Genomic DNA, 26,373 nt, shown 5'->3' with positions numbered 1-26,373 from the left:
AGGGGGGAAGATGGGAAGGGGAAACAAAGGAGGAGGCTACAATGCTTGATAAGAAATGTACTCATTATCTTGCCCATGTAATTGTAACCCCTCTGTACTGTATTTTCACAATTAAAAAAAAGAAAAAGAAAAAAATGTGTGTACATAGTTTTTGTTTGTTGGTTTAGGTTTTTTGTTGTTGTTTTTTGTCAGTTGTGGGGCTTGAACTCTGAGCCTGGGCCCTGTCCCTCAGCTCTTCACCTCAAGGCTAGCACTCTACCACTTGAGCCACAGCACTACTTCCGGTTTTCTGAGTAGTTTATTAGAGATCAGAGTCTCATGGACTTTCCTGCCTAGGCTGGCTTTGAACCTTGATCCTCATATCTCAGCCTCCTGAGTAGCTAGGATTACAGGTGTGAGCCACCAGCCCCCAGCTGTACATAGTTTTTTCTTTTTCTTTTTAGCCAAACAATTAAACACACACTCTATTATATGACTCAAATAATGCTGGCGCTGAGGAAGCACTCCGTCACCCTGAACTCTCTTAGTAGCTATGTGAGGCTGGTTCTTTGCTCTAATCTAAAGACTGGCTGTCCTCTTCAGAATGAGAATCAGGGCTAGGAACATGGCTTAGAGATAGAGTGCTCCCCTAACATGCATGAAGCCCTGGGTTAGAAAAGGCCAGAAGTAGTGCTGTGGCTCAAGTGGAAGAGCACTAGCCTTGAGCACAGAGAGGCTCAGGGACAGTGCCCAGGTCCTGAGTTCAAGCCCTGGACTGGCAAAAAAGAAAGAAGAAGCAGAAAGAAGAAAGAAGAAAGAAGAAAGAAGAAGAAGAAGAAGAAGAAGAAGAAGAAGAAGAAGAAGAAGAAGAAGAAGAAGAAGAAGAAGAAGAAGAAGAAGAAGAAGAAGAAGAGGAAGAGGAAGAGGAAGAGGAAGAGGAGGAAGAGGAAGAGGAAGAGGAAGAATCTTCAAATTAGGGCCTTTTCCTGGTCTCTCACTCAGCCACCGCTGATGTCTTAACAGACTCCCCCTTCGCCCCACCATCACCACTAGCTGTGGCCCTTAGGAGGGGCTGGGGCAACCAGTGCCCCTCACCCACTCCCAGCCACCCTCACCTTGGGCACCAGCCCTGCCTCCTGCTTTAGCAGCTGGCTCAGCCGGGTGGTCTTCTTGGACAGGGTGTGCGTGTTGATTCGGGCCAGCCGCTCTCGGAGGCTCAGCTGCTCTGCCTTGGTGTACCTAGAGGCTGCAGTGACAAAAACGAGGATGCAGGTGACCCAGGAGCCACGCCAGGAGAGCCAGCATCCCTGCACAGCTGAGGGGGCCCACCCCATCAGGAGCGCAGCCATCGGGACAGCATGTGATGTGGGGCGAGCCTGGTGCACAAGGTCCTCGGTTCTGGTTGAGTACTGGCTGGAGAACTTCCTGTTTGCTTGAGCAGGGCCTCAGTTTCCTCATCTGTAAGATGGACTGCTATGAGGATCACCTGAGACATAGGTGTGATGGGACTAAGGAAGGACCCAGCAAGAGGCTGTCTATGTAGGGCCTCCCAGCCAATCCTGGTGTGTGTGTCTGTGTCTGCGTATCTGTGTCTGTGTCTGTGTCTGTACTGGGCTTGAACACAGGGCCTTCTTTCAAGTCTAGCACTCTGCCACTTGAGCCACACCTCAAGTTCTGGGGTTTGTTTGGGGATTTTTTTGTTAACTGTAGAAAAGAGTTCCACAGACTTTCCTGCTCAAGCTGGCCTTACGCCGTGGTCCTAGATCTCAGCCATGTAAGTATTGAGATTACAGGCATGAGCCACCAGTAGCAGATTGGCAGCTCCCCAGCCAGTCTGAGTCAGGCCGGCTGGGAACCACACTTCCCTCAGTCGAAATCCAACCTAAATTAACTGGTCACTTCACACTGTATGCGTCTATTGCATCATCACACTGTACCCACACATCCTTGTATAATTAAAATAATTATACAGTTGTGGGTCTTAAACTCTGGGCCTGGATACTGTCCCTGAGCTCTTCAGCTCAAGGCTAGGGCTCTACCACTTGAGCCACAGTGCCACTTCCAGCTTTTTCTGTTTATGTGGTGCTGAGGAATCGAACCCAGGGCCTCCTCCCTGCGAGGCAAGCACTCTACCACTGAGCCACCTTCCCAGCCCTGGTAGCTACTATTTGCTATATGTATGTTTCATCTTCAGGCTGGGAAGTCTTCAAACAGAAATAGCCAAGAAGCAAGCAAAATTACTCGCTTCTCTGAGAGAAACCAACCTGAAGATAAAGCTGATACACAATGAACAGTAGCTACAAGAAAATCACAGGGAAATGGAGCTAGCACCTTGACCAACCCTTAACTGAACCCCACATTACCACTGATTTCTAGCTACACATGATTCTACATTCTGCTTCCCAGTGAAGCAGGTCTGAGATGAGTGTGTATAACTGGACACCTGTTCGCTGACATATCCCCCACATGCCCACGGCCTTACCCACTTCCTTGCGCATCTTATACTCATTGATGTTGGCGTTCACATCCTGGAGAGCAGACGCAGCCCTCTGGAGGGCAGGGTAGGCACTGGCATCAGGGTGAGTATTCTCCAGGATCTTCTGCAGCAGCAGTGGGTACTTAGTGATCCTCTGCAGAGGGGTTACCAGGAAGAAACTGAGGCCTGAAGCTCCCGCTTGGGGCCTGAGGGAGAAGGCTGATATTAGGCAGGTAGAGGTAGACCCTGAGAGCACCATGGGGGCCAGAAATGTAGACCAAGCTCTGCCTTTAACCTTGCTGTGTGATCTGAGACATGCCACTCACCCCTGTGGTCCTCAGGGCCCCCCTCTGCATGTGAGGTCTGAATGTTAGGTAGGCAGGGCCAGTCCTGGGTCTTGCTTCCCTGTCTGTGCTGCTCCATTCTCTACCCTACGTATATTGAGCTCTCAGCATAGGACATGGCTGATGGTACCCTCTTCTTCAAACATATCCTTCCTTCAGCCCCAGACACCCTCTCTGTCTAGTGTCTCTTCACAGGTCATCCTTTGCTTCCTCTGCAAGTCTCTCTCCGATGCTGGCATGTCCCAGGGCCTCCCCTTCTCCCACTGACTCCCAGGCCTAAATCCAGCCCAATCCACATCTCTCTAGCGCCTCATTCACAAGGCTCATTTGACACTTCCACACTTTGTTGGGCATCCTCATATTGCACTTAATAAAGAACCCTGCTGCTTAGAAGAAGAAAAGAAGAAAGAAGGAGAAGAAGGAGAAGAAGGAGGAGGAGGAGAAGAAGGAGGAGGAGGAGGAGGAGGAGAAGGAGGAGAAGGAAGAAGAGGAGGAAGAAGAGAGGAAGGAGGAGGAGGAAGAGGAGAGGAAAGAGAGGAAGGGGAGGAAGGGGAGGAAAGAGAGGGAGAGAAGGAAGAAGAGGAAGAGGAGGACGAGGATGAGGAGGACAAGAAAAGAAAAAAAAAGACTGGGCACTGGTGGCTCATGCCTGTAATCCTAGCTGCTACTCAAGAAGCTGATATCTGAGGATCATGGTTTGAAAAGTACATGAGACTATCTCCAATTGATCACACACACACACACAAAAAAAAACCGTAAGTGGTGCTGTGGCTCAAGTGACTTGAGTAAAAATGCTCAGAGCTCAAGGCAGTGCCCAGGCCCAGAGTTCAAGCCCCAGGACTGGCCAAAAAAAACAGATTTTAAAATCACAGGGACAGCGAGGCAGCAGTGGTGCATGCCTGTTATCCTAGCTATTCAGGAGACTGAAATCTTAGGATCACAGTTTGAAATCAGCCTAGGAAATGAAGTCCATGAGACACTCATCTCCAACTAACTAGCAAAAAGCTGGAAGTAGAGCTGTGGCACAAGTGGTAGAGCAATAGCCTTGAGAAAAAAATAAAAAAGCTCAGGGACTGTGCCCAGGCCCTGTGTTCAAGCTCCAGGACCCACACAAACAAAACAAAACAAAATCACAAGGACATAAATTTTAGAGTTGTATTTTTGTAGAGACAAAGTCATAACAAAACAGATGTAGTACTCCTGTAATCCTAGCCACTCAGGAGGTTAAGATCTGAGGATCAAGATTTGAAGTCAACTAGGACAGATTGAGACTCCAATTTGAAACTCAAATTAACCAGCAAAAAGCAGAAGTAATGGTGTGGCTCAAGTAGTAGAGTACCAGCCTTAAGCAGAAAAAGTCAAGTGAGAGTATAAGGCCTTGAGTTCAAGTTCCAGTAGCCACACACACTCACACCTGTAGCAAACTCCAAAATGTTGACTCTTGCTCATTTTAAGAGGTGAATATGTGAATGTCCATTACATTATTCTATTTTTCTACAGGCTTCATGCTTTTATTAGAAAAAGCAAAACAAGAAAAGGATGCCTTGGGACTAATGGCACTGCAGATGCACCACCAAGGCCTGCACCCTTCCTGACAATGACAGGAATTTTACCTAGAGTCCCTGAGACCAAGGGCACTGGAAGGTGCCCCAGCAGGCTTCTGGGAAACTCTCAGAACATAAGCCCTCAACTATCTAAGTGTGCATCCAGCAAGAAAACTCTCAAAGGCTTTCCAACTGGCCACCAGCCTCTCCAGAACACAGCACTGACCTCTTGTTCTGCCTAATGACATATCCCCAGACCAAATGTCCAGGGAAGATCATCTGTGAGGCTAAGAATAGGAGGAGCAGGTGGGAGCCCCCTGGGAGGCCGCAGGGTGGGGGTGGGGATTCCGATCAGGACATGACCATATGTCCATCTGCTCTCACCAGGGCTGTTCTGGAGTTCAGCCAGCTGTGGGCAGCAGAGGTGGGGACTGTTGGCAGACACTTGGAAAAACCCATCATCTGGGCTGATTTTCCACAGAAAAGAGCCAGCTGCCTCCTAAGGACAATTGTCACCTTACAAACTGGAGGACACAGAGTCCTTAAAGAGACAATCAAACCCCTTCTTCACAATCAGCCAGGAGTCACCATCGAATGATGACCACCTGCACAACCACCTACACACACAGACTTCCTGAGGTAACTTGGAGGAAACGCTACACAGCCTCTCACAGGCAGAAAAACACAACAACGCGCAGAGCTGGGTGTACAGAAAGTAAGAGGACATCTTGGTGGGCGGATCACTTGGAGGATCATTGAGCAACTTATGAATGCACAAATCCTTCCTTCCATTAACCCCAACCCCCATCTCTGCTCCCCTGGAAGCACTGGCTCCAGTGAATGAGGATAAAGGGTAGAAGTTTCTCTGCAACTCTCTTGATGATTGCAAAACAATGCAATTGGAAACAATGTCAAAATCCATCAGTAAGACAATGGTCAAGAAAACCAGAGCTGTCCTGGAAGGAACCCTGAGCAGCCATGACAAATACCACAAAAGAACTATTTATAGCATTGTGAAAGATATCATGACTGATTAACTAAAATGTTACATCAGCATGGGAAGTAGGAACGCCTTTAAAAAAATTTACCCACCTGCCTACTGCCTGTCTATATATCTACCTATAAAGATACTGAAAACATTAAATTGAAACATTAACTACTAGAGGAGAAAGAGAGACATGGGATACCACTGGTATGGTGGCACATGCCTATAATTCCAGTTACTTGAGAGATAGAGATAGGGGGGCCTTTAGTTCCAGGTCAGACTAAGGAAAAAAGACACTCCCATCCCCTGCCATCTCAACTGATACATTTTGTGTGGTATTGTGTCCCTGTGGGCCCAGCTACCCTGGGGGCCAGTGAGAGGACAGTGATCCAAGACGGCCTGACCGAAAAATGGTAGACCCTACCCAAAAAAATACCTAAAGCTGGGGCTGGGAAGGTGGCTTAGTGGTAAAGTGCTTGCCTAGCATGCATGAAGCCCTGGGTTCGATCCCTCAGTACCACAGAAACAGAAAAGGCTAGAAGTGGCGCTGAGGCTCAAGTGGTAGAATGCTAGCCTTGAGCAAAAGAAGCTCAGGGGTAGTGCCCAGGACCTGAGTTCAAGCCCAAGAACTGGTAAATAGTAGTAGTAGTAGTAGTAGTAGTAGTAGTAATAATAATAATAATAATAAAAAGCCAAAAAGAGCTGGGGATGGGGCTCCCACGGTAGAGTGCTTGATCTGGCAAACACAAGGCTCTGAGTCCAAACCCTGGCACAGATAAATAAATAAATAAATAAATAAATAAATAAAACCAAACAGAAATGAGACTAAGCTCCCTTCTTCAATGGACTTTTAATTTTTACCTTATATACTTAGTATTTGAATTTCCTTTTTTAAAAATAAGCATATAGTAATTAAATCGATGTGTACATACAAATACACATATGTCACACACATACATACATGTATGCATGTGTGTATGTTGCTGGGGTATGAACTCAGGGTCTTTTACTTACTAGGCAGGTACTCTACCATGTGAGCCTTGCCCCCAGCCCTACTTTTATATGTAAAACAAACACAATTAGCCTTCTCTAAACCTGCTGCCCCAGTCACCATTCCATAAGCACAGGTTCCAGGGCTGACCCACCTCTACCAGACCTCTTCTACCCTCCATGTGAGAGATCCTGCCTAAGACAAGGCTTTCTGCCTCCTGCTAGGGAAAGTCTTTGCTCCTTATGGTTCTAAGAGGGACAAGTTTCTTTAAGAGAAAAAATAAGGCCAGGAGCTGGTGGCTCATGCCTACAATCCCGGCTACTCAGGAGGTTGAGATAGAAGGATCACAGCTCAAAGCCAGTCCGGGCAGGAAAGTCTGTATGACTCATCTCCAATTAACTACCAAAAAGCTGGAAATGGAGCTGTAGCTCAAGTGGGAGAAGCCAGATTGAGTAAAAAAAGCTCAGTGGTAGTGCCCAGGTCCTGAGTCCTCGACCAGTACCAAAAAAATAAAATAAAAAACACAGGATAACTGAACATTCTGCCTAGGTCACCCACCTACCCAAGTTAAAGGCAGGCCAACATGGGTTTTGGAATTGCAAAGAATTAAAGTAGCGGTACCATGGATATTGAGAGAGCTGAGAAAGAACTATTTGTCATGTTCCTAGCTGGCCAGGCTCAAGGAAGCCAAGATTACTCACTGTTCCAGAAGGAAGGAACTCAACAGTCATGCTGACAGGAAGAATGTCATTCCTGGCACAGCACTAGACTACATAGCCTCATGGAGAGCATTTTTAAATCAGCAGGTGCTTGGTGGGCAGGGAATGGTGCCTGGATGCCTTGTGTCACATGTCCCTCTGAACACTCAGAGCACGAACAAGGGTCTCAAAATATACTGCAACTTCAAGAACCCAAATATGTTTGTGACCTTTAGACTCTGTGCAGCTCCATGGCACCACACTGGAAATAACTGAGATGCTCCTTTTTATACATAAGACTCAAATCATTTGCCAGAATGTCACCTCAAGCTGGGCACTGGTGGTGCACAGCTGTAATCCTAGCTAATCAGGAGGTGAGGATGAAAGTTCAAAGCCAGTCTGGACAGGAAAGTCCATGAGCCTCTTATCTCCAATTAACCACCAGAAAACCAAAAGTAGAGCTTTGATTCAAACTGGTAGAGCACTAGCTTTGAGATGAGGAGCTCAGGGATAGTATCACCCAGGCCCTGAGTGTAAGTCCCATGACCTAAAAAGAAAAGAAAGAAAGGAAGAAAGGAAGTCACCTCTCCACATTTTCCTTGCCTCCCAGTGGGCAGTGCCAGCCCTGCTTCAATCACCTGTTCTCCTCTTTCTCATATCACATACACAAGGAAATAAGAATTGTTTTCACTGCAGTTACTACTCTGTGATATACCTCCATGCCTTCATTTTCTTGTACTTCATGAACACATGGCTTAGGACTTTTCTTTCCTTAAATCCATACTTATTTATTAAAAGTAGATGCCAGCATCAAATGATTCATCACATCTATCACAGTCCTCCAGTGCTCACACACTGAAAGACCTACTCTGTGTGTGTGTGTGTGTGTGTGTGTGTGTGTGTGTGTGTGTGTGTGAGACAGTACTACAATTTGAACTCAGGGGTCTAACACTTTTGCTTGGTTTTTTGCACTCAAAGCTGGCAGTCTATCACTTGAGCCATACCTCCACTTCCAGCTTTGTGTGTGTGTGTGTGTGTGTGTGTGTGTGTGTGTGTGTGTGTGTGTGTGTGTGTGTGTGTGTGTGTGTGTGTGTGTGTGTGTGTGTGTGTGTGTGTGTGTGTGTGTGTGTGTGTGTGTGTGTGCTGGTCCTGGGGCCTAAACTGAGAGCCTGGGCAGTGTCCCTGAGCTTTTTTGGCAAAGACTAGCACTCTACCACTTGAGCCACTCCTCTACTTATGGATTTTTTGGGTAGTTAATTTGGAGATAAGAATCTCAGACTTTCCTGACCAGGGTACTTTGAACTACCATCCTCAGTCTCCTGAGTAGGTAGGAGTATAGGTGTGAGCCACGGATGCTCAACCATCTCCACGTTTTTGCTGCTTAACCAGAGATAAGAGTTTCTTACATTTGTCTGCCCAGGCTGGCCTTGATCCTCAAATCTCAGCCTCCTGTGTAGATAGGATTACAGGCACAAGCCATTGGTGGTTGTCTAGGACTCATTTTTATTAGAAATTGTTTGCATTTTATTTCTCCCTTATAGATTGCTATTATATTGGTTTTTCAGTCACACTTCTAGGTAGACTTATTTTTCAGGATCTACTGCAGGATGATAAATAAGTAATACTTGTGATTAAAAGGACACATTGGGACCAATGAGTAGGGAACTACAGTATAGCTCAGAGGAAATAAAATCCACACCTGGCCATGAGGATAAGAGTGGGAATTCACTGTCACTTGGGTGCCGTATTCTGACACTCCACAAGTGCTGTTTTGACTCCCATCTGAGCCATGAAGAAACTAGGTTTCAAGATGTCAAATGGCTCCCACAGTGAGGGGCAGATTCTCCACCAGCAGCCTGGTTACTGGCCCTCTGAGAAAAGCTCAGACTGCAGAGGTGTAACAAAACGCAGCCTGGAGGTTGACTTGAATTCCCTCTCTCTCCCCTCTACACACAGTAATTCTAATATGTCTCAGCTCATGGCAACACTGAACATCTGCATAGTGTTATATCTCAGGCTTCTAGAAAAATCTGAGGCTGTGGCCATAGGGACTTTGTTCTATATGGCCATTTAAGCCAATAGTGTTTGCAAGCCTGTCCCACCTAGATGTGGAGTCTGTTTGCTAGCTCAGGTCTGGGCTGACCATAGGACTTGACTGGACTGTCAGCTTCAAAGTCCTTGCCTTCTCCCTTGCCTGAGACCCCTGTAGCCACCAGGTGTCCCATCCAACCTTCAGGAAGAAGAAAAACGATGCAGCCAAAGCTGCAGACCCATAATCAGCTGCAGGTGACTGTACATAGGATGGGTGCTCAGCCATGGGTCCTCAGAAGAACCACTTGCTGAGCCCAACTGAATCAGGCAGAAATGTGATGACATCAATGTTGTCTTAAGCCACTGTATTTTGAGGAGACATCATCTAGCACAAGTTGCTCCGTAGCAACAATTCCCAAAGGCTGGGCTACCGCTTCATTCTACATGGGATCTGTTGTCTGCAGTTTACCTCACTTTCCCATATTCCCTTTGTCCTGCATCTGACACTGCACTTTCCTGGTTTCTGTAGTCTGAGAGGGAAATGAGTACTGAGGCTTGAACTCAAGACCCTATTTTCTTCTTTTTCCCTTTCTTTCCTTCCTTCCTTCCTTCCTTCCTTCCTTCCTTTTTTTTTTTGCTGGTTTTGATGCTTGAACTCAGGACTTGGGCACTGTCCCTGAGCCTGTTTGTGCTCAAGGCTAATGCTCTACCACTTGAGCCAGTTGAGCGCCACTTCTGGCTTTTTCTGAGTAGTTTATTGGAGATAAGTTTCACAGATTATTTTCTTGCCTTGGCTGGCTTCAAACCACGATCCTCAGATCTCAGCCTCCTAAGTAGCTAGGATTACAGGCCTCAGCCACCAGCGCCCAGTAAGACCCTATATTCTTACTTGGCTTTTTTGGCTCAAGGCTTACCACTCTTCCACTTGAGCCACAGATGGATAATTGGAGATAAAAGTTTCACTGACTTTCCTACCCAGAGCTGGCTTCAACCTATGATCCTCACATCTCAGCTTCCTTCACCAACTTGTTGACGTTGTCCCAGAGAAGATACAACTCTTCTGGGTATAAATAAGAGGCAGAACAACTTTCAGGAAAGGGCTGAGAAATTACTATTAAATATACAAAAGATGAGCTGGGCACTGGTGGCTCCTGCCTATCCTAGCTACTCAGGAGGCTAAGATATGAGTATCTCTGTTCAAAGCCAGCCTGAGAAGGAAAGTCTATGAGATTCTTTTTTTTTTCGGGGCTGAGAACCGAACCCAGGGCCTTGCGCACGCCAGGCGGGCGCCCTTCCGCTGGGCTAAACGCCCAGCCCCTCTATGAGATTCTTATTTCCAATTAACCACCAGAAAACCAGAAGTGCCATTGTGGCTCAAGAGGTAAAGCACTCACCTTGAGCTGAAGAGCTCAGGGACAGTGCCCAGGTTCAGAGTTGAAGCCCCATGACTGGAAAAAAAATTTATATATATATATACACATATATATACACACACATATATATATACACACATATATATATACACACACATATATATATATATATATAAAAAATCAACTGAAGTCATAAGATAAATACAAAATAAAACTATACCAAAGGCTAAGCTCTGGTGGCCTAATTTCTCAGGAGGCTGAGATCTGAGAACTGAGGTTAGAAGTCAGTTAGACAAATCTGAGAGATTCTTATCTCCAATTAATAACAAAAACTTTTAGAAAAAGCAAGATGTAGAGGTGTGGCTCAAGTGTAGTGACATCTGTAGGCAAAAAGCCAAGTGAGACCATGATGCTCTGAATTCAATCCCATTAGAAAGAAAAAAAAAAGGCTGGGAATGTGGCTTAGTAGGAGAGTGCTTGCCTAGCATACATAAAGTCCTAAGTTCAATTCCTCAACACCACATAAACAGAAAAAGCTGGAAGTGGCACTGTGGCTCAAGTGGTAGAGTGTTAGCCTTGAGCAAAAGCAGCTCAGGCACAGTGCCCAGGCCTTGAGTTCAACCCCCAGGACTGAAAGATAGAAGAAAGAAAAGTAAAGAAAACAAGAAAGAAAGAGAAAGAAAGAAAGAAAGAAAGAAAGAAGGGAGGGAGGGAGGGAGGAAGGGAGGGAGGGAGGGAGGAAGGAAGGAAGGAAGGAAGGAAGGAAGGATGGAAGGAAAAAAACAGTTTTACAACACACTGTGCTGAAGAGGCTTGGCAAACAGGCGCAGGTCTCTGCAGTGCTGGGAAGGTAAACTAGGCCACTGCAGATTATCAAAATTGTCAGCCCCTGTTTCCTGTGGCCTAGCAATTTTACCTCTGGAAGCATACTTTGCAGACAGACTTGCATCAGAGTCATGATGTTCATTATATTCATGATGTTTATAAATAGTCATTGTAACACTGACTGTAATAGTAAGAAAAGGGAAACAAACCAAATGTCCCTTTACAGACAGCAGTTAAATAAATCAAAGCACAAACCAGGTGCTGGTGGCTCACATCTATAATCCTAGCTCCTCAAGAGGCTGAGATCTGAGGATCATAGTTTGAAGCCAGCCCAGGCAGGGAAGTCCATGAGACTCTTTTCTCCAATAAACTACTCAGAAAAGGCCAGAAGTAGCTCTGTGGTTCAGGTAATAGAGCACTAGCCTTGAGCCAAAGAAGCTCAGGGACAGCACCCTGACCCTGAGTTCAAGTCCCAGGACCGGCACAAAAAACATATATAAATCAACCAATCAGGGGCTGGGAAGGTGGCTCAGTGGGAGAGCACTTGCCTTGCATGCATGGTGCCCTGGGTTCGATTCCTTAGCACCACATAAGCAGAAGAAAAAAAAAAGCCAGAAATGGCGCTGTGGCTCAAGTGGTAGAGCACTAGCCTTGAGCTGAAGAGCAGAGGGACAGTGCCCAGGCCCAGAGTTCAGGCCCATGACCAGACCCCCCAAAAAAATACAGCCAAGTGCTAGTAGCTATAATTGTAACTACTCAGGAGGCTGAGATCTAAAGATTCCGGTTCTAAGTCATCCCAGGCAGGAAAGGCTGAGATTAACCACCCAAAAATCAGAAGTTGAGCTATGGCTCAAAGCGGTAAAGGGCTGGCCTTGAGTGAAAAAGCTCAGGGACAGCACCCAGGCCCTGAGTTCAAACTCCAAGACCAATAAAAGCAAAACAAGCTTTCATTTAAGTCTGGATAAAAAAGAAGATGTATTTATAATTGACTGGGCATGCGAAAAGGAACTACACAAAGACATGTAAGAGATAATTACCTTAACCTGGCAGTGGTTACTGGATGGCTAAAGAAACAAGACTGAATTTCTTGTTGGTGGTAGTGGTGGTGGTGGTGATGGGGCCTGAACTCTGGGCCTGGGCGCTGTCTCTCAGCTCTTCAGCTCAAGGCTAGCACTCTACCACTTGAGCCACCGTGCCACTTCCATTTTTTTCAGCTTATGTGGTACTGAAGAATTGAACCCAGGGCCTCATGCATGTGAGGCAAGCACTCTACCACTGAGCCACCTTCCCAGCCCCTGAAAATATTTTTTTATGCCAGTCCTGGGGCTTGAATTTAAGGCCTGAGCACTGTCTTAGAGCTTTTGTGCTCAAGGCTAGCACTCTACCACTAGAGCCACAGTTCCATTTTAGCTTTTTTGGTAGTTAGTTGAAAATAAGAGTCACAGGCTAGCAATGTAGTTTAGTGGTAGAGTGCTTGCCTAGCATGTGGAAAGCCCTGGGTTCGAGTCCTCAGAACCACATCAAAAGAAAAAGCTGGAAGTGGTGCTGTGGCTCACATGGTAGAGTGCTAGCCTTAAGTAAAAAAAGTTCAGAGACAGGGACCAGAACCTGAGTTCAAGCTCCAGGACTGGTTTAAAAAAAAAAAGTCTCACTTGCTTGAAACAGTGATCCTCAGATCTCAGCCTCCTGCGTAGTTAGCATTACAGATGGGAGCTAATCTTACTGTGTAACTGTTTATGTTTTACAGTTTTATTCAAAATTTTAAATAAAAAAATGTGTTCCCTTCAGGTACAGGTAGCTATGCCCCTAGCTATTCAGAAAGCTGAGATCTGGAGGATAGCGATTTGAAGCTAGCCCAGGCAGAAAAGTCTAAGGGACTCCATCTCCAAAATCACTAGCAAAAAGCTAGGCTAAAGACATGGGTCAAGTGATAGGGCACCAACTGAGCAAGCAAGCTGAGTGAGTACAAAGGCCTGAGTTCAAACCCAAGTGAAAAATGTGACCTCTACATGTGTGCAGCTCTGATCCCTGTCCATGTGGTAGGACTTCAGCCCTCTGTAAACCAGAAATAGCGTACACCTGCCTTCCACTACAGCTGCTGACAAATCCTGGTTCACACCATGTCACTGCCCTTCCCAAAAGTAGCCTCGGTGCTGTTTGCTTAGTATTTCTGCTTTGCTGCCTCTGGATACATGGTAGGTTGGCAGGCCCTGTAAATGGCTCCCAAGTGAGGGAGATAGAAACCCCTGAGATTTGGGAGTTGCTTTTCTCAGCAGCATGGCTTGGCCTATCCTGACTAATACAGGTATAGATACCGCCACATTCCTGAAGTAACATAAGCAACTGTATGTAGGATTGAGACTGGAACTGCCCTTGGGTCCAGGGTCAGTGGGGCAGGAACAGGGGTTCAGGGTCCATGCCACTCACACCACTGTCTCAATGATGCTCTGGATCTCCTGATGCAGCTCTGGCTCCTCCCGGTACGTCTTGAGCAGCAGCAGGGCCTGGTCATAGCTGGCACAGTAGACCTTATAAACACGCTCAAACTCCTCTTGGAATTCCAGGAATAAATTACCTGAGGGGGAGCAAGCGAAGGGGTTAGCATGTTTCTGCATGTCCCCTTGCATGGAACAAGGAGGTAGGGGTGACACTGCCAGACTCCTCCAGCATGTCACTGTGGACCAGTTACCACATCTGCCCAAGTTTGCTTTCCACCTGTTTCCTAAGGCTTGTGTGAAAGAATGGTGTAGGTTGAGTGCAGGCTGAACACAGGCTGAGTACATCTAGAGAAAATATTTAGCACTAGCACTGATTTAGACTGGATTTTTTTCCCCAGATTTTGGAATATTTACATTCATAATGAGATATCTTGAGGATAGGACCCAAAACTAAACATAAATTTCATTTATGTGTCATTTATATACATAGCTTGAAGGTGATTTGATAGCATGGTTATAGTGCATCTAGGGGTTTTGTTGGTTTGGTTTTGTTTTTCAATGGTACTAGAGATTGAATTTGGGGCCTCCCACTTGCTAGGTAAGAGCTCCAATACTTGAACCATTCCCCTTAGTCATTTTGTTTCTTAGTTTGTTTTTTTACTTCAATCTTACACTTGTGTCCTGGTTAGACTACTTCTGAGCAACAGGGGTTACAGGCATGTGGTCATCATGACCTGCCCAGGAGTACTCATGTTTTGACTGTGACCTATTAGGAGAGGTTAGGTAAGGAATTTTCCATTTGTGGCATCCTATCAGTTCTCAAAAATTGAATTTTGGAGCATTTCAGATTTTGGACTTAAAGATTAAGACTGAAGCCAGGCACTGGTGGGTCACACCTGTCTGCAATCCTAACTACTCAGGAGGCTAAGATCTGAGAATCACAGTTCAAAGCCAGTCTGGTCAGGAAAGTCTGAGAGAATCTTATTCTCCATTTAACTACCAAAAATTGGAAGTGGAAAGCGCTAGCCTTGAGCAAAAGAGCTCAGGGACAGCATCCAGGTCCTGAGTTCAAGCCCTACAACCAATAACAACAAGAAGAAAAAAAAGATTAGGGATTATAATACATGGTATCTATAATCATATCAACAACAGCAATTATATTCATATTGAACACTGCTTTACACTGTGCTTTACAAAATACCCTATGACCACTAGCTTATTTTTTATTTTGTGAAACTATACAACCTTGAAGTCTTGATCCTCATGCCTCAGCCTTCTGAGTGCTTGAATTACAGGAGTATAGCACTACGCTCTACTATTATTAGCTTATTTTATATTTACAATTAACTACAGGTGTGCCAGGTGCTAGTGGCTCATGCCTGTAATCTTAGTTACTCAGAAGGTTAGCTACTTAGCTAAACATGAGGATCAATGTTCAAAACCAGCCTGGGACTGGGTGCAGGTGGCTTACACCTATAATCTTCACTACTCAGAAAGCTGAGATCTGAGGATCAAGGTTCAAAGCCAGCCCAGGCAGGAAAGTCCGTGAAACTTTTATCTCCAATAAAACCATCAGAAAATCAGAAGTAGTGCTGTGGCTCAAGTCGTAGAACACTCACCTTGACCTGAAGAGCTCAGGGACAGCACCCAGGCCCAGAGTTCAAGCACCATAACCAACAAAACAAACAAACAAACAAAAAAGCCTGGGCAGTAAAGCCCATGAGACTCTTATCTCCAATTAATCAGAAAAAAATGAAAGGGAAAATGTGACTCAAGTATAGAACAGCAGCTTTGAACTAAAAAGCCAAGAGTTCAAGCCCTGAGTTCAAGTTCTAGGACCCGCCCCCCTCAAAACTTAACTATATCTGAGGTAAACCCCAGTTTACCTACATGTAGTACAGTACAGGTGAGAAAAGGACTTGTGTTAGAACTAGGGCCAGACCTTTAGGCAGCCCTCTCCAGTCAAAAACCTGGGGAAGATTTGACCTCTTTGACCTTCCCTTTTCCCATCTGTACAATGGGCACAAAATTAGACTCAAGTCTGACTGCTTTTCCAGTAAGGATTAAATAAAATAATATATGTAAATTCTCTGGCATATATTTCATTCAGTAAATATTTGCCACTTGCTTATTTACTGACTACGTGCCAGCTACTTTATCAGGCACTATGAATAAAACAAAGCCCCTATGTCATAGAGTTATAATCTGTTGTGAAAGATAAACAATAAATCATTCAGAGATTCTGTATGTTCAGATTCAGACAGCCAGGGATCAAATATAAGAATCAAAAGGCCAAGTATGGTGGCTAATCTCAGCTAGATAAAAAGTTGTAGGTAGGACAACTGAAGTCCAAGGCCAGCTCCAGGCAAAGATCAGAAGATTCTATCTGAAAAACAACCTAAAGAAAAAGGACTAGGGCTGGAAAGGTGGCTCGGTGGTAGAGCGCTTGCCTTGCATGCCTGAGGCCCTGGGTTCGATTCCTCAGCACCACATAAGCAAAAAGAAAAAAGCCGGAAGTGGAGCTGTGGCTCAAGTGGTAGAGCGCTAGCCTTGAGCTGAAGAGCTGAGGGACAGCGCCCAGGCCCAGAGTTCAGGCCCCACGACCGGAATAAAAAAAAAAGAAAAAAAAAAAGAAAAGAAAAAGGACTAAATGAGTGGTTCAAGTGTCAGAGTCCAAGTATAAGTATGAGTTCAAGTCCCAGTACTGGCAAAAAAAAAAATTTACTACCCAAGGACCCAAACCCTACTTTGGCTCAGGTCTAGCCAATCCTCAGGATGAGCTGACAGGAGACATCCCTCAGGAAACTGGGAAGAATTTGATAAGGAAAGATGGCCCCAAAGTTGCAGCTAGGGAGAAATCTAGACAAGGCCTGGCACCTGCAGAGATGACCCAGAGGGATCCAGCCTGGCATAGCCATGACATCTAGAGCCATTCTCAACATCTCCGTAGCATGGAGCGGTCCCCAGGAACATGACAAACATGACAAAGGAGCTGTGTCACAACCAGTGTGACCAGGGGCATGGTGATCCCGCAAGCAAAGGAAAGAGGAAGATGTGCTCTCAGAGAGCAGAGAGGCAGGAAGGGCAGGACTCTAAAACAAGGAGTGTGTGTGTGTGTGTGTGTGTGTGTGTGTGTGTGTGTGTGTATGTGTGTGTGTGTGTGTGTGTGTGTGTGTGTGTGATTAAACTAGGGCTTGAATTCAGGACCTGGACATTGTCCTTTAGCTTTTTCATAGCTTCTTCACTCAAGTCTGATGCTCTACCATTATGAGCCACACCTCTACTTCTGGCCTTTTGCTGATTAATTGGACTTATTTACCTGTGCTGGCTTTGAACTTTGATCCTCAGTTCTCAACCTCTTGAGCTAGGTTTATAGGAGTGAGCCACCAGCACCTAGCCTCTTCCCATTCTGGTCCTGCCTCATTTGATAGGAGTAAGTCTGTCAAGAGACTGTTTAAGAATTTTTCCTAAGGCTTGGGGCTGGGAAGGTGGCTCAGTGGTAGAGCACTTGCCTTGCAGGCATGAGGCCCTGGGTTCGATTCCTCAACACCACATAAACAGAAAAAAAAAAGCCGGAAGTGGCATTGTGGCTCAAGTGGTAGAGCGCTAAGCTGAAGAGCTGAGGGACAGCGCCCAGCCCCAGAGTTCAGGCCCACAACCGGACCCAAAAAAAACAAACAAACAAAAAAGAATTTTTCCTAAGGCTCAAACATCTCTTACATTTCTATGATCATGTCATAGAAAAAGGGCAAGACTTTTTGTGGCAAAACTTGGGGGCTGGTTGAAAAACGGAGACAGCTGGCAGGATCCAGCATAGCCTGACCTGGCACATAAACCCATGGAAGAAAAGAAAAGCCAGATGAGTTCTTTGTCCTCTTTTTGGCCAACCCTAAGGGACAAAGGAAGAGGAGGCTCTGTATGCCCCTAGAAGTTTGTGTGTTATTGATCTCCAATGTATCGTAAGGAGAGTGAACTTTAAGAGGTGAGTAGGGCACAGAGACTAGATACTACCTAAGTGCCCTGCTGCCTCTGAAAGGTTGTATTCCAGGTTGGTTCCACTGAGCTGCTCTTCCCAAGAACTCTGGAGACAGTTCTCCAATGAGGAAAAGTTGCCAAGGCTCCTTTGCCTACCGATGAGGTGCACTTGTTCCTCTTCCTTGGATGCTGCCTCCTGAAGCCCATGAAGAAATCGGCTGTTCACCTGGACAATCTCATCCATGTTTGAGAACAGGACATTCAGATCCCCTGGCAGCAGCTGGAAGGAACACAGAGCCATGGGAGCTGGGTGTGGGGAGTCTGCAAAAGGGCCTTTGTTTAGCAGGGCTTGGAAAACAGACCTGAACACCACTATCAGGGCCCCGTCTCTCTTGGGAAGACTGACTGCTCCAGAAAAATGCAGTTGTAATCCTAAAGCTTGGGGCAGGGGGAGGGGGAATTGTAATCTTAAAAATCAGGCATTGGCCATCCAGGTACCAGTGGCTCATGCCTGTAATCCTAGCTACTCAGGAGGCTGAGCTCTGAGGATTGTAGTTCAAACTCAGCCCTGGAAGAAAAGCCCATGAGATTCTTATCTCCAATTAACTACCAAAAAAGCTGGAAGTGGGGCTGTGACTCAAGTGGTAGAGGGCTAACCTTGAGCAGAAAACTCAGGGACAGTGCCTAGATCCTGAGTTTAAGCCCCAGGACTGACACACCCACATACGCAGACAGACAGAGAGAGACACACACACACAATAATAATAATAATAATAATAATAATAATAATAATAATAATAATAATAATCAGGCATTTTCATTATTCTATAGAAAAAAGAAAAATAAGGAGAATACCCAGCAAGGAAGGTAAAGTTGAACTGGAGTTTTATCCTAGGTCTGCTGCCAACTGTTAGCTTTCTTCTCCCAGTTTCCCCATCTGTCATCTGCCAGTGGGAAGTGAGATCTCCTTCCAACTCTGTCATACTTGGCACCTGCCACCATTTTGTGAAGATGTATTCCAAACTCTAGCCCCTAAAGCCGGGCTATACCACGTTTAAAAAAACAAACGAACATGGGACATCTACATATATGTGTGGCTGTGGAAGTATAGTAGTGCTCTCTCCCTCTCTCTGTGTGTCTCTCTGTGTGTCTCTGTCTGTCTCTGTCTCTCTGTCTGTCTCTCTGTCTCTGTCTCTGTCTGTCTGTCTGTCTGTCTGTCTGTCTCTGTCTCTGTCTCTGTCTCTGTCTCTCTCTCTCTCTCTCTCTGTCTCTGTCTCTGTCTCTTTTGGTGAGAAAGTCTTTATGTAGCCCTGCTGGCCTTAAACTCCCAGTCCTCTTGCCTGGGGTTACAGGTTATGTGCCAACACACCAGCTTGCAGGCCTTGATTTTTTGCTAAAAATAAGTAAGGATATATATTAGGTTGTTTAGTGCCTACAGAGAAAAGTCCTTATTTATCTAAAGGGTTTAAATAAGATACATGTTTTACCTTCTACATTATCTGCTTTGGTATTTTACTCATTCAGCAATCACTAATTGAAATTCTATTATGTGTCAAGAGTGAGATATGTAGAACTAAAAAGAGTCTGCAGAGCTCACACTCTTGAAACTTCATAGAGAGAGTTGTATTTTTTTAGAAACTGGGAGGAAAGTGATGCAAAACTTAAGCACTATCTATAAACCCAGAACAGTGGCACTTTCCCCATACCATCGCCCTGCAGAGCAACAATTCAAATATAGGTCAGTTTAAGCCATCTATATTAAACTGGAAAGGGACTGTTCCTTAGCTCACTGAATTCCCGAGATAATTATTCGTCTCTCCACTTAGTAGACGGATACACCAGGATTCTGAGCCATTCAAGACCTTGGGGAATGTTGCATGGGCAATAAATAGAGTCCTAGGGCTGAGATCAAGATATCAAACTTCACACCCTACCCTCTTTCTTTCCATCAAGCCTTCCCAGGGTGAATTTGAGGTCACAGGTAACCCAGATTTGCCAGACAGTCTGTGTGTGACCCCATTCAAGTACCTGCTGGAGGCGGCTCCTGATGTCAGAGGCGCAGAGGTGGAGCATGTGTAGATAGGAGACCTCTGTGTCCATGAGCTCCCTGATGGCCAGCCTCTGGTGAAGCAGAGATCTGTCCTCAGCCTGACCTTCCAGGCTGGGACTCCCTGACCTGGAGGAGAGCTCATCTGCCTCAGGATTGGCCATGTTCACAGGCTGTGGAAAGAAAAACAAAAAGCAAAACCTGATTCACTCCTGGAAAACTCTATTAAGAAATGCTAGATGCGTGCCAATGGCTCATACTTGTAATCCTAGATACTCAGGAGGCTGAGATCTGAGGATCATGGTTCAGAGCTAGCCTGAGCAAGAAACTCTTATCTCCAATTAACCACCAAAAAGCTTGAATTAGAGTTGTGGCTCAAGTGGTAGAATGCCAGCCTTGAGGGATAGAGCCAAGGAACAGTACCCAGGCCTTGAGTGGGAAATTTGAAAAGGCAAAAAATCTCTCAGATCATTGCCGGCATCTTAAATTTCTTTCCTACGACGTAAGCAGTGTGCTTTTCTGACTTTTCTTCTAATTTTCCCCTAGCTCTTGACTCAGATTTTTAAAAAATCTGCCTCCGTATAGTCCCTCTCCCCTCTCAGTGGCTCCATGTGGTCACGTTCCCATTAGGACACACACAGACTCCAGAATCATCCTTCCAAATCCTTATCGCCCAGTCCTGATATTACCCAGGGGCATCCATCCTACACAGGCTTTCAGTTCAAGCTCCCTGATCCACAGCGTGCCAGCAGGGCATTTTCCACTGTACAGGCTTTAATCACTCCCTGCTGCTTTGTGTTCCTTCTGTTCTACCTCGTGTTCCGCCCCCCCCCCCCCAGCTAGGGAGCGTACAGGATTTGTCTCCACCTCCAACCTCATTTTCTGCCTCTGTATTTTGCACCTGCTGTGCCCCTCTAGTCTCTTATCCTCCAACACTGTTTTCACTTTCTGAAGCCACTCCAAATCCCTACCTCCTCTTGTACTGTACTTGGTTCTCTGGAACTCCCACTAGCCCTTTTCTCTCAGGTTAATACAATATAAAGGCTCACACCTATAATCGTAACTACTTGGGAAGCTAAAACCAGAGGTTCAAAGCCAGCTCAAGCAGGAAACCCCATCAGATTTTATCTCTAATTGGCCACCAAAAAGCCTGAAGGGAGCTATGATTCAAGTGATAGAGTGACAGCCTTGAGCAAAAACAATCTAAGGGAAAGTGGCAAAGGCCTGAACTCAAATACTGACTGGCTGCATGCACACACACGCACGCACACACACACACACACACACACACACACACACACACACACACACACACACACACACACAAATTATAAAGGCAATAGTATGAATAAAAATAGCCTGAAGAATCTTCCTACTAACAAACACTTGGAGATGTCAGAAGCTCCCCAAGGTGGAGCTTACAAGAGATAATAGAAATTGCCAGGGTCCAAACTGGAAAAGGCTGAACCAGAGCTGAGTGACTGAGCAGAAGCAGTGGGCCCAAAGTGCAGTGGGTGTGCAGGAAAGAGAGCATAGCCCATCTCAGCAAAGGAGGGACTTTACTGGAAGTCTCATAAAAAATGAGACTCAGCAGGGGACTAGTGGCTTCTCAGGAAGCTGAGATCTAAGGCTTTTGGTTCTGAGCCAGCCTGAGCAGACAATTCTGAGAGACTCTGATGTCCAATTAATCAGCAAAAAGCTGGGACCAGGAGCTTGGCTCAGGTGGTAGGGTGCCAGTGATAGCAGAAACCACCAAGCAAAAGCTCTAGGCCAAGAGTTCAAGTATCAGCCTGTGTGTGTGTGTGTGTGTGTGTGTGTGTGTGTGTGTGTGTGTGTGTGTGTGTGTGTGTGTGTGTGTGTGTGTGTGTGTGTGTGTGTGTGTGTGTGTGTGTGTGTGTTTATTCGTAGACTAAGGCTTTAAGTGGTGATAGGCCAAAAACAATTCTTCAGAAAGCCGGGCCCTGGTGGCTCATGCTTGTAATCCTAGCTACTCAGGAGGCTGAGATCTGAGGATCACGGTTCAAAGCCAGGAAAGTCCGTGAAACTCTTATCTCCAATAAACCACCAGTAAACCGGAAGTGGGGCTGTTTGCTCAAGTGGTAGAGCACTGGCCTTGAGCTGAAGAGCTGAGGGACAGCGCCCAGGCCCAGAGTTCAAGCCTCATAACCGAAAAAAAAAAAAAAAAAAGGATGTCATAGCCTTTTCTATCCAGGCTGGCTTCAAACCATGATTCTCAGATCTCATCTTTCTGAGATGAGTTTTTTTTTGTTGTTTTTGTGTATGTGTGTATTATGTATTTTCAATAGTGAGGACTGAACTCAGGTCTTGTACTGGATAGGTAAGAACTTTACCACTTTAGCCATGCCCCTCAAACAAAATTAAAATTTTTAAATAAACTAAAACTCTTGGCCAGTGGGTCACCAGTGGCTCACACCTATAATCTTAGCTACTCAGGAGGCTGAGATCTGAGAATCAAGGTCTGAAGCCAGCCCAAGCAGAAATCTCTGTGAGATACCTATCTCCACTTAACCTGGTGGAACTGGAGTTGTAGTTCAAGTGGTAGAGTGCTAACCTTGAGCACAAATGCTCAAAGATAGCACCTAGGCTCCAAGGCAGATATAAAAAATAAGAAATAAAAAATTTACATATATATGATTTCATATATATTTATTCCATTTATTTTATATATATAGATATATCTTTTAAGTGATCCATTATCTTTGCAACACTCAGAACAAACACAGTTCAACAGCCTGGGAGAGCAGGCTGAGAGCTCTTGTTTCATTTCCAGCTTGACCCAGGCTGATAAGAAGGCTAGTCTCAGAGAACACACCCTAGAAACACTTCGATCCTTAAAGTAAATTGTGTGGCTGGTTAGTACTGGTAAAAATCCTTGCACAGTTCAACCCTAGCCCTGAGATCACCACCAGGTCTTTTGATGTGCAACTAAGAACTAACATGGGGGCAGGGTTAGGTTAGTGGTAGAGCATGTCTTACAGTTGCCACATCTTGGGCTCAATCTCCAACTTTCCCATTCAAAAAAGAACTAAAATCAACCTGGCATATGCTTGATGGTAAAACACAATAAATAATTTTTGTAAATGTGCTGGTCCCGAGCTCGGTGCCTGAGCCCTGTTCCTGTGCTTTTCTGATCAAAGCTAGCACTCTACCACATAAGCTACATCTCCATTTTGCCTTTTCGGTGGTTAACCGGAGATAGAGTGTCACTGAATTCCTGCCCTGGCTGGCTTTGAACTGCAAACCTCAGATCTCAGCCTCCTGAGTAGTGATAATTACAGGAATGAGCCACCAGCACCTGACAATATATTTTTAATTGAATATACTGCAGTTAATTATTGTACAGCAAACTAGTTCTTCTAGCTTCTGGAATGAGTTAATTCTTTTTTTTTTCTCCTCTTTTCTCAGTCACAGAGTTGAACATTCACACTTTCATTCAACAAGTGATTTGGCCAATTATGATTATTCACACTTTCAATTCTAGTAATTAGAGGCAGAGATATGAGAAGTAGAAAGATCAAGAATTCCAGAGGACCCTGGGTTACATAGTGAGACTCTGTCTAAAACAAAACAAAACAGGTAACAAAATTCCCTAGCAGGAAAATTGAGTATCCATTAGCTATCCACCCTAGCTAGGTTTTAAAAAATAATAATAAATAAAAAGAAGTAGAAGAAGAAGCAACACTTGGGGTCTGAAACTCTAGGGGTAACTCGTGGAAGACTGTCCATGGTAAAGTTCAGTACCATGAGGCTTAAAGACCTTACTTCCTTCAGGAAATAAACACCTGGAGCAATGAGACTGGCCACATGGGAACTCCAGCTAAAGAGCATGGTTAAGGGATCCCTACAGTAGCCAGAAGAGAAGCTTATATACAGAGAGTATCCAGGACTCTAAAATTCAGTACCCAGAAATGACAAAATATAAAGATCACTTCCCAGGACTTATCCCTATTATAACTACCAAGTGTATTTTCAGACTCATGCTCAGGAAAGTTAGAGAAAGATGAGCTATTGCTTTCCTCTTCTTGGCCCTAAAGAATAACTGTGAGAGGCACTGGGAAAGTGAGCAGCCTGGGCAGCCAAAAAAAAAAATCTCATTTCAAAGTCTAATTCTGCAATCAGTAGGTTGGATTTCCTAAAATAATCTTGTATTACCTCCTTTATAGGGCTATTGTAAAATTTCACAAAATAATCCATGTACAAGGTCTAACAAGTATCTGGTACATGGTAAGTTCTTCAAAACAGGAGCTATTGGTTTTTTCTTTTCCTTTTTTGGTGATAGTATTGAGCCTTGAGCTCAGGGCCTACAACTCTTGCTTTAGCTTTTTTTTTTTTTTTGCTTAAGGCTGGCACTCTACCACATAAGCTATACCTCCTCATCTGGCTTTCTTGGTGGTTTTTAGAGATAAGAATCACACAGATTTTTCTTCCTGGACTGGCTTCCAATCTAAATCCTCAGATCTCAGACTCCTAAGCAGCAGGATTACACGCATGAGCCACCAGTACCTAGTTTATTTGTTACTATATTTTTAAATTAGAAATGCTAGTCTGACATTGATCAACAGAATGAAGGAAAAAAATTTGTCTAAGGATACCATGGCTGATCTAGATGTGACCAATCAAATTCAAGCAAGAACAGACAGTCATGATAGTAATCACAGATAATAAAAACTAAATACCAGAACTTAAGAATGTAGCCAACACCCCAAAATAGAACTGAGAGATTGGGAGAGGAGTAAGCACATTACTCAGTCCAGCCATGTTGGAGACTGATTCACTTTATTTTTGGTTTTACATGAGCTAATACATTTTCTTTTCCACCCCAACTCTGGCCTAAGCCGTTCTGAGTTGATTCTCTGCCACTTGATTTTTTTTTTAAAGGAGGTGAGGCACAGGGTTGCTAGGTTTTGGAAAGAGAAACAGATCACTTGGAGTCTGACCAGTTTAAAAAAAAATCAGGCAAACGTCAGTGCACTACTCATGCCTGAAACCAATGAGAAGTACAAGTTGTCATGTCCAAAACGAGCTTTACAACGTTGGTGGGGGGGGGGGGGAGGAGAAGGATTGGGATTGGGGGGGAGGGGGGAGGCTGGGAAGGGATGTGAAGGGTAAACAAAGGAGGAGGCTGTAATGCTTGGTAAGAAATGTACGCATTATCCTGCCCATGTAATTGTAACTCCTCTGTACAGTATGTTCACAAATAAAATAAAATAAAATTTAAAATATATATATTTTTTTTTTAAGTAAAAAAAAAAAATCAGGCAAACGTCAGTGCACTACTCATGCCTGAAACCCTAGCTACTAAGGAAACTGAGATCTGAGGATGGCGGTTTGAAGCTAAGCAAGGCAGGAAGACTCCTATCTCTAATTACTAATTAACCACCAAAAATCTGGAAGTGGAGCCGTGGCTCAAGGAGTAGAGTGCTAGCTTTGAACACACACACACACACACACACACACACACACACACACACACAAAGTCATTCTAGACTATTCTCTTTCCCCTACTGAAAGCCAACCATATATGTACAGTAATTCAAAGGGAGATTGTGCTATAGCAAACCTGACCCAGGAAGTTGTGATTATCCATTTAAGCCAACTCTCATGGCTCATGCTGGTAAACCTAAATACTTGGGAGGCTAAAACAAGGAAGATAAGGGTTCAACACCAGTCCAGGTAAAAAGTTCATGAGGTCCCCTTCTCAATGAACGTCTGAGCAAGTGGCGAATGCCTGTAATCTCAACTGAGGTTGAGAGGCTGGAGGTTCCAGACCAGCTCAGGCAAAAAAAAAAAAAAAGTCATTGAGACTCTATCTCAATGGAAGAAGCTGGGCATGGTGGCACATGCCTGTCATACCAGCTCTGTGGAAAGTATAAAATAGAAAGGTTGTAGTCCAGGTATGGGTTCAGGCCGGAAGCAAGACACTCTATAATAATAATCATTACCAAATTTTAAAAAATAACCATAATAATCAGTATAGGAATGTGCTGGAGGTGTGGCTCGGCAGCAGAGTACCTACTCTAATATCACAAAAAAAACCACTTTAAATTATGAAAGGGGTTCTCATTACATAGCTAGACAAACAATACAGAAAGGTATAAAAGGCAATTCATAGACCTCTAAACTAACTCCTCCCCTCCTCCCACATACACAGAGGTAACCACAGGTGTGTAAGAATCATCAGGCCCACATAGTCCACAAATTTTTACCACCACCCCCCTTGAAGATTCTGATTCGGTGGGGTGGGACACTTTAACAAACCCTTAGTTGATTCTGACACAAGAAGTCTATACATTATTTGCTAAGAAGTTCTGTTTAATGTGTCCTACAAGGAATGTGTGAGTGGATCTGGAGGCAAGGACTCACAGAGGGGTGCAGTCTTTTCCAAAAAGGTTCTTCATTTAATCCAAATTAAAAAGCAGCTATTTACCCTTAGCCATACCTCCCTGGCTCTATTTGGAAGGCTATAAAAGGAAGAGAAGGTAGACAACACAGTATTTTTTAGGAGTCATTCTTTTTATAGATAAATGAGCCTTACCAGGCCCTGTATTCACAATTCTGTATTCACAGATGTCAAGTTCTTATGCCTGTCAATAAACAGCACTAGGCTTTGGGCAATCAAACCTGAAAAACGCCATGCCGGCTCTGT

The 26,373-nt window shown here is 44.8% G+C and overlaps 1 protein-coding gene across 5 annotated transcripts in view; it reads right to left on the bottom strand.

The window, feature by feature from the left end:
- Arhgef37 (Rho guanine nucleotide exchange factor 37) overlaps positions 1-26,373 on the bottom strand; it is a 52,731-nt gene that overhangs the window by 16,075 nt on the left and 10,283 nt on the right. For all 5 annotated transcript variants that reach the window (XM_070036375.1, XM_070036374.1, XM_070036378.1 and 2 more), the window contains exons 2-6: positions 19,688-19,879; positions 17,816-17,939; positions 13,674-13,821; positions 2,462-2,661; positions 1,095-1,225 (exon numbers count right to left, since the gene is read on the bottom strand). In XM_070036375.1, coding sequence (XP_069892476.1) covers positions 1,095-1,225; positions 2,462-2,661; positions 13,674-13,821; positions 17,816-17,939; positions 19,688-19,870 — 786 coding nt within the window. In that variant the 5' untranslated portion in view covers positions 19,871-19,879. The remainder of the gene's footprint in view (positions 1-1,094; positions 1,226-2,461; positions 2,662-13,673; positions 13,822-17,815; positions 17,940-19,687; positions 19,880-26,373) is intronic.

Source organism: Dipodomys merriami, unplaced genomic scaffold (genome assembly GCF_024711535.1).
Source record: "Dipodomys merriami isolate MVZ:Mamm:240054 unplaced genomic scaffold, mDipMer1.0.p SCAF_27, whole genome shotgun sequence".
Classification (NCBI taxonomy): Eukaryota; Metazoa; Chordata; class Mammalia; order Rodentia; family Heteromyidae; genus Dipodomys; species Dipodomys merriami.
Note: the sequence above shows the minus strand (reverse complement) of the source record. Positions and strands in the feature narration are given on the sequence as shown.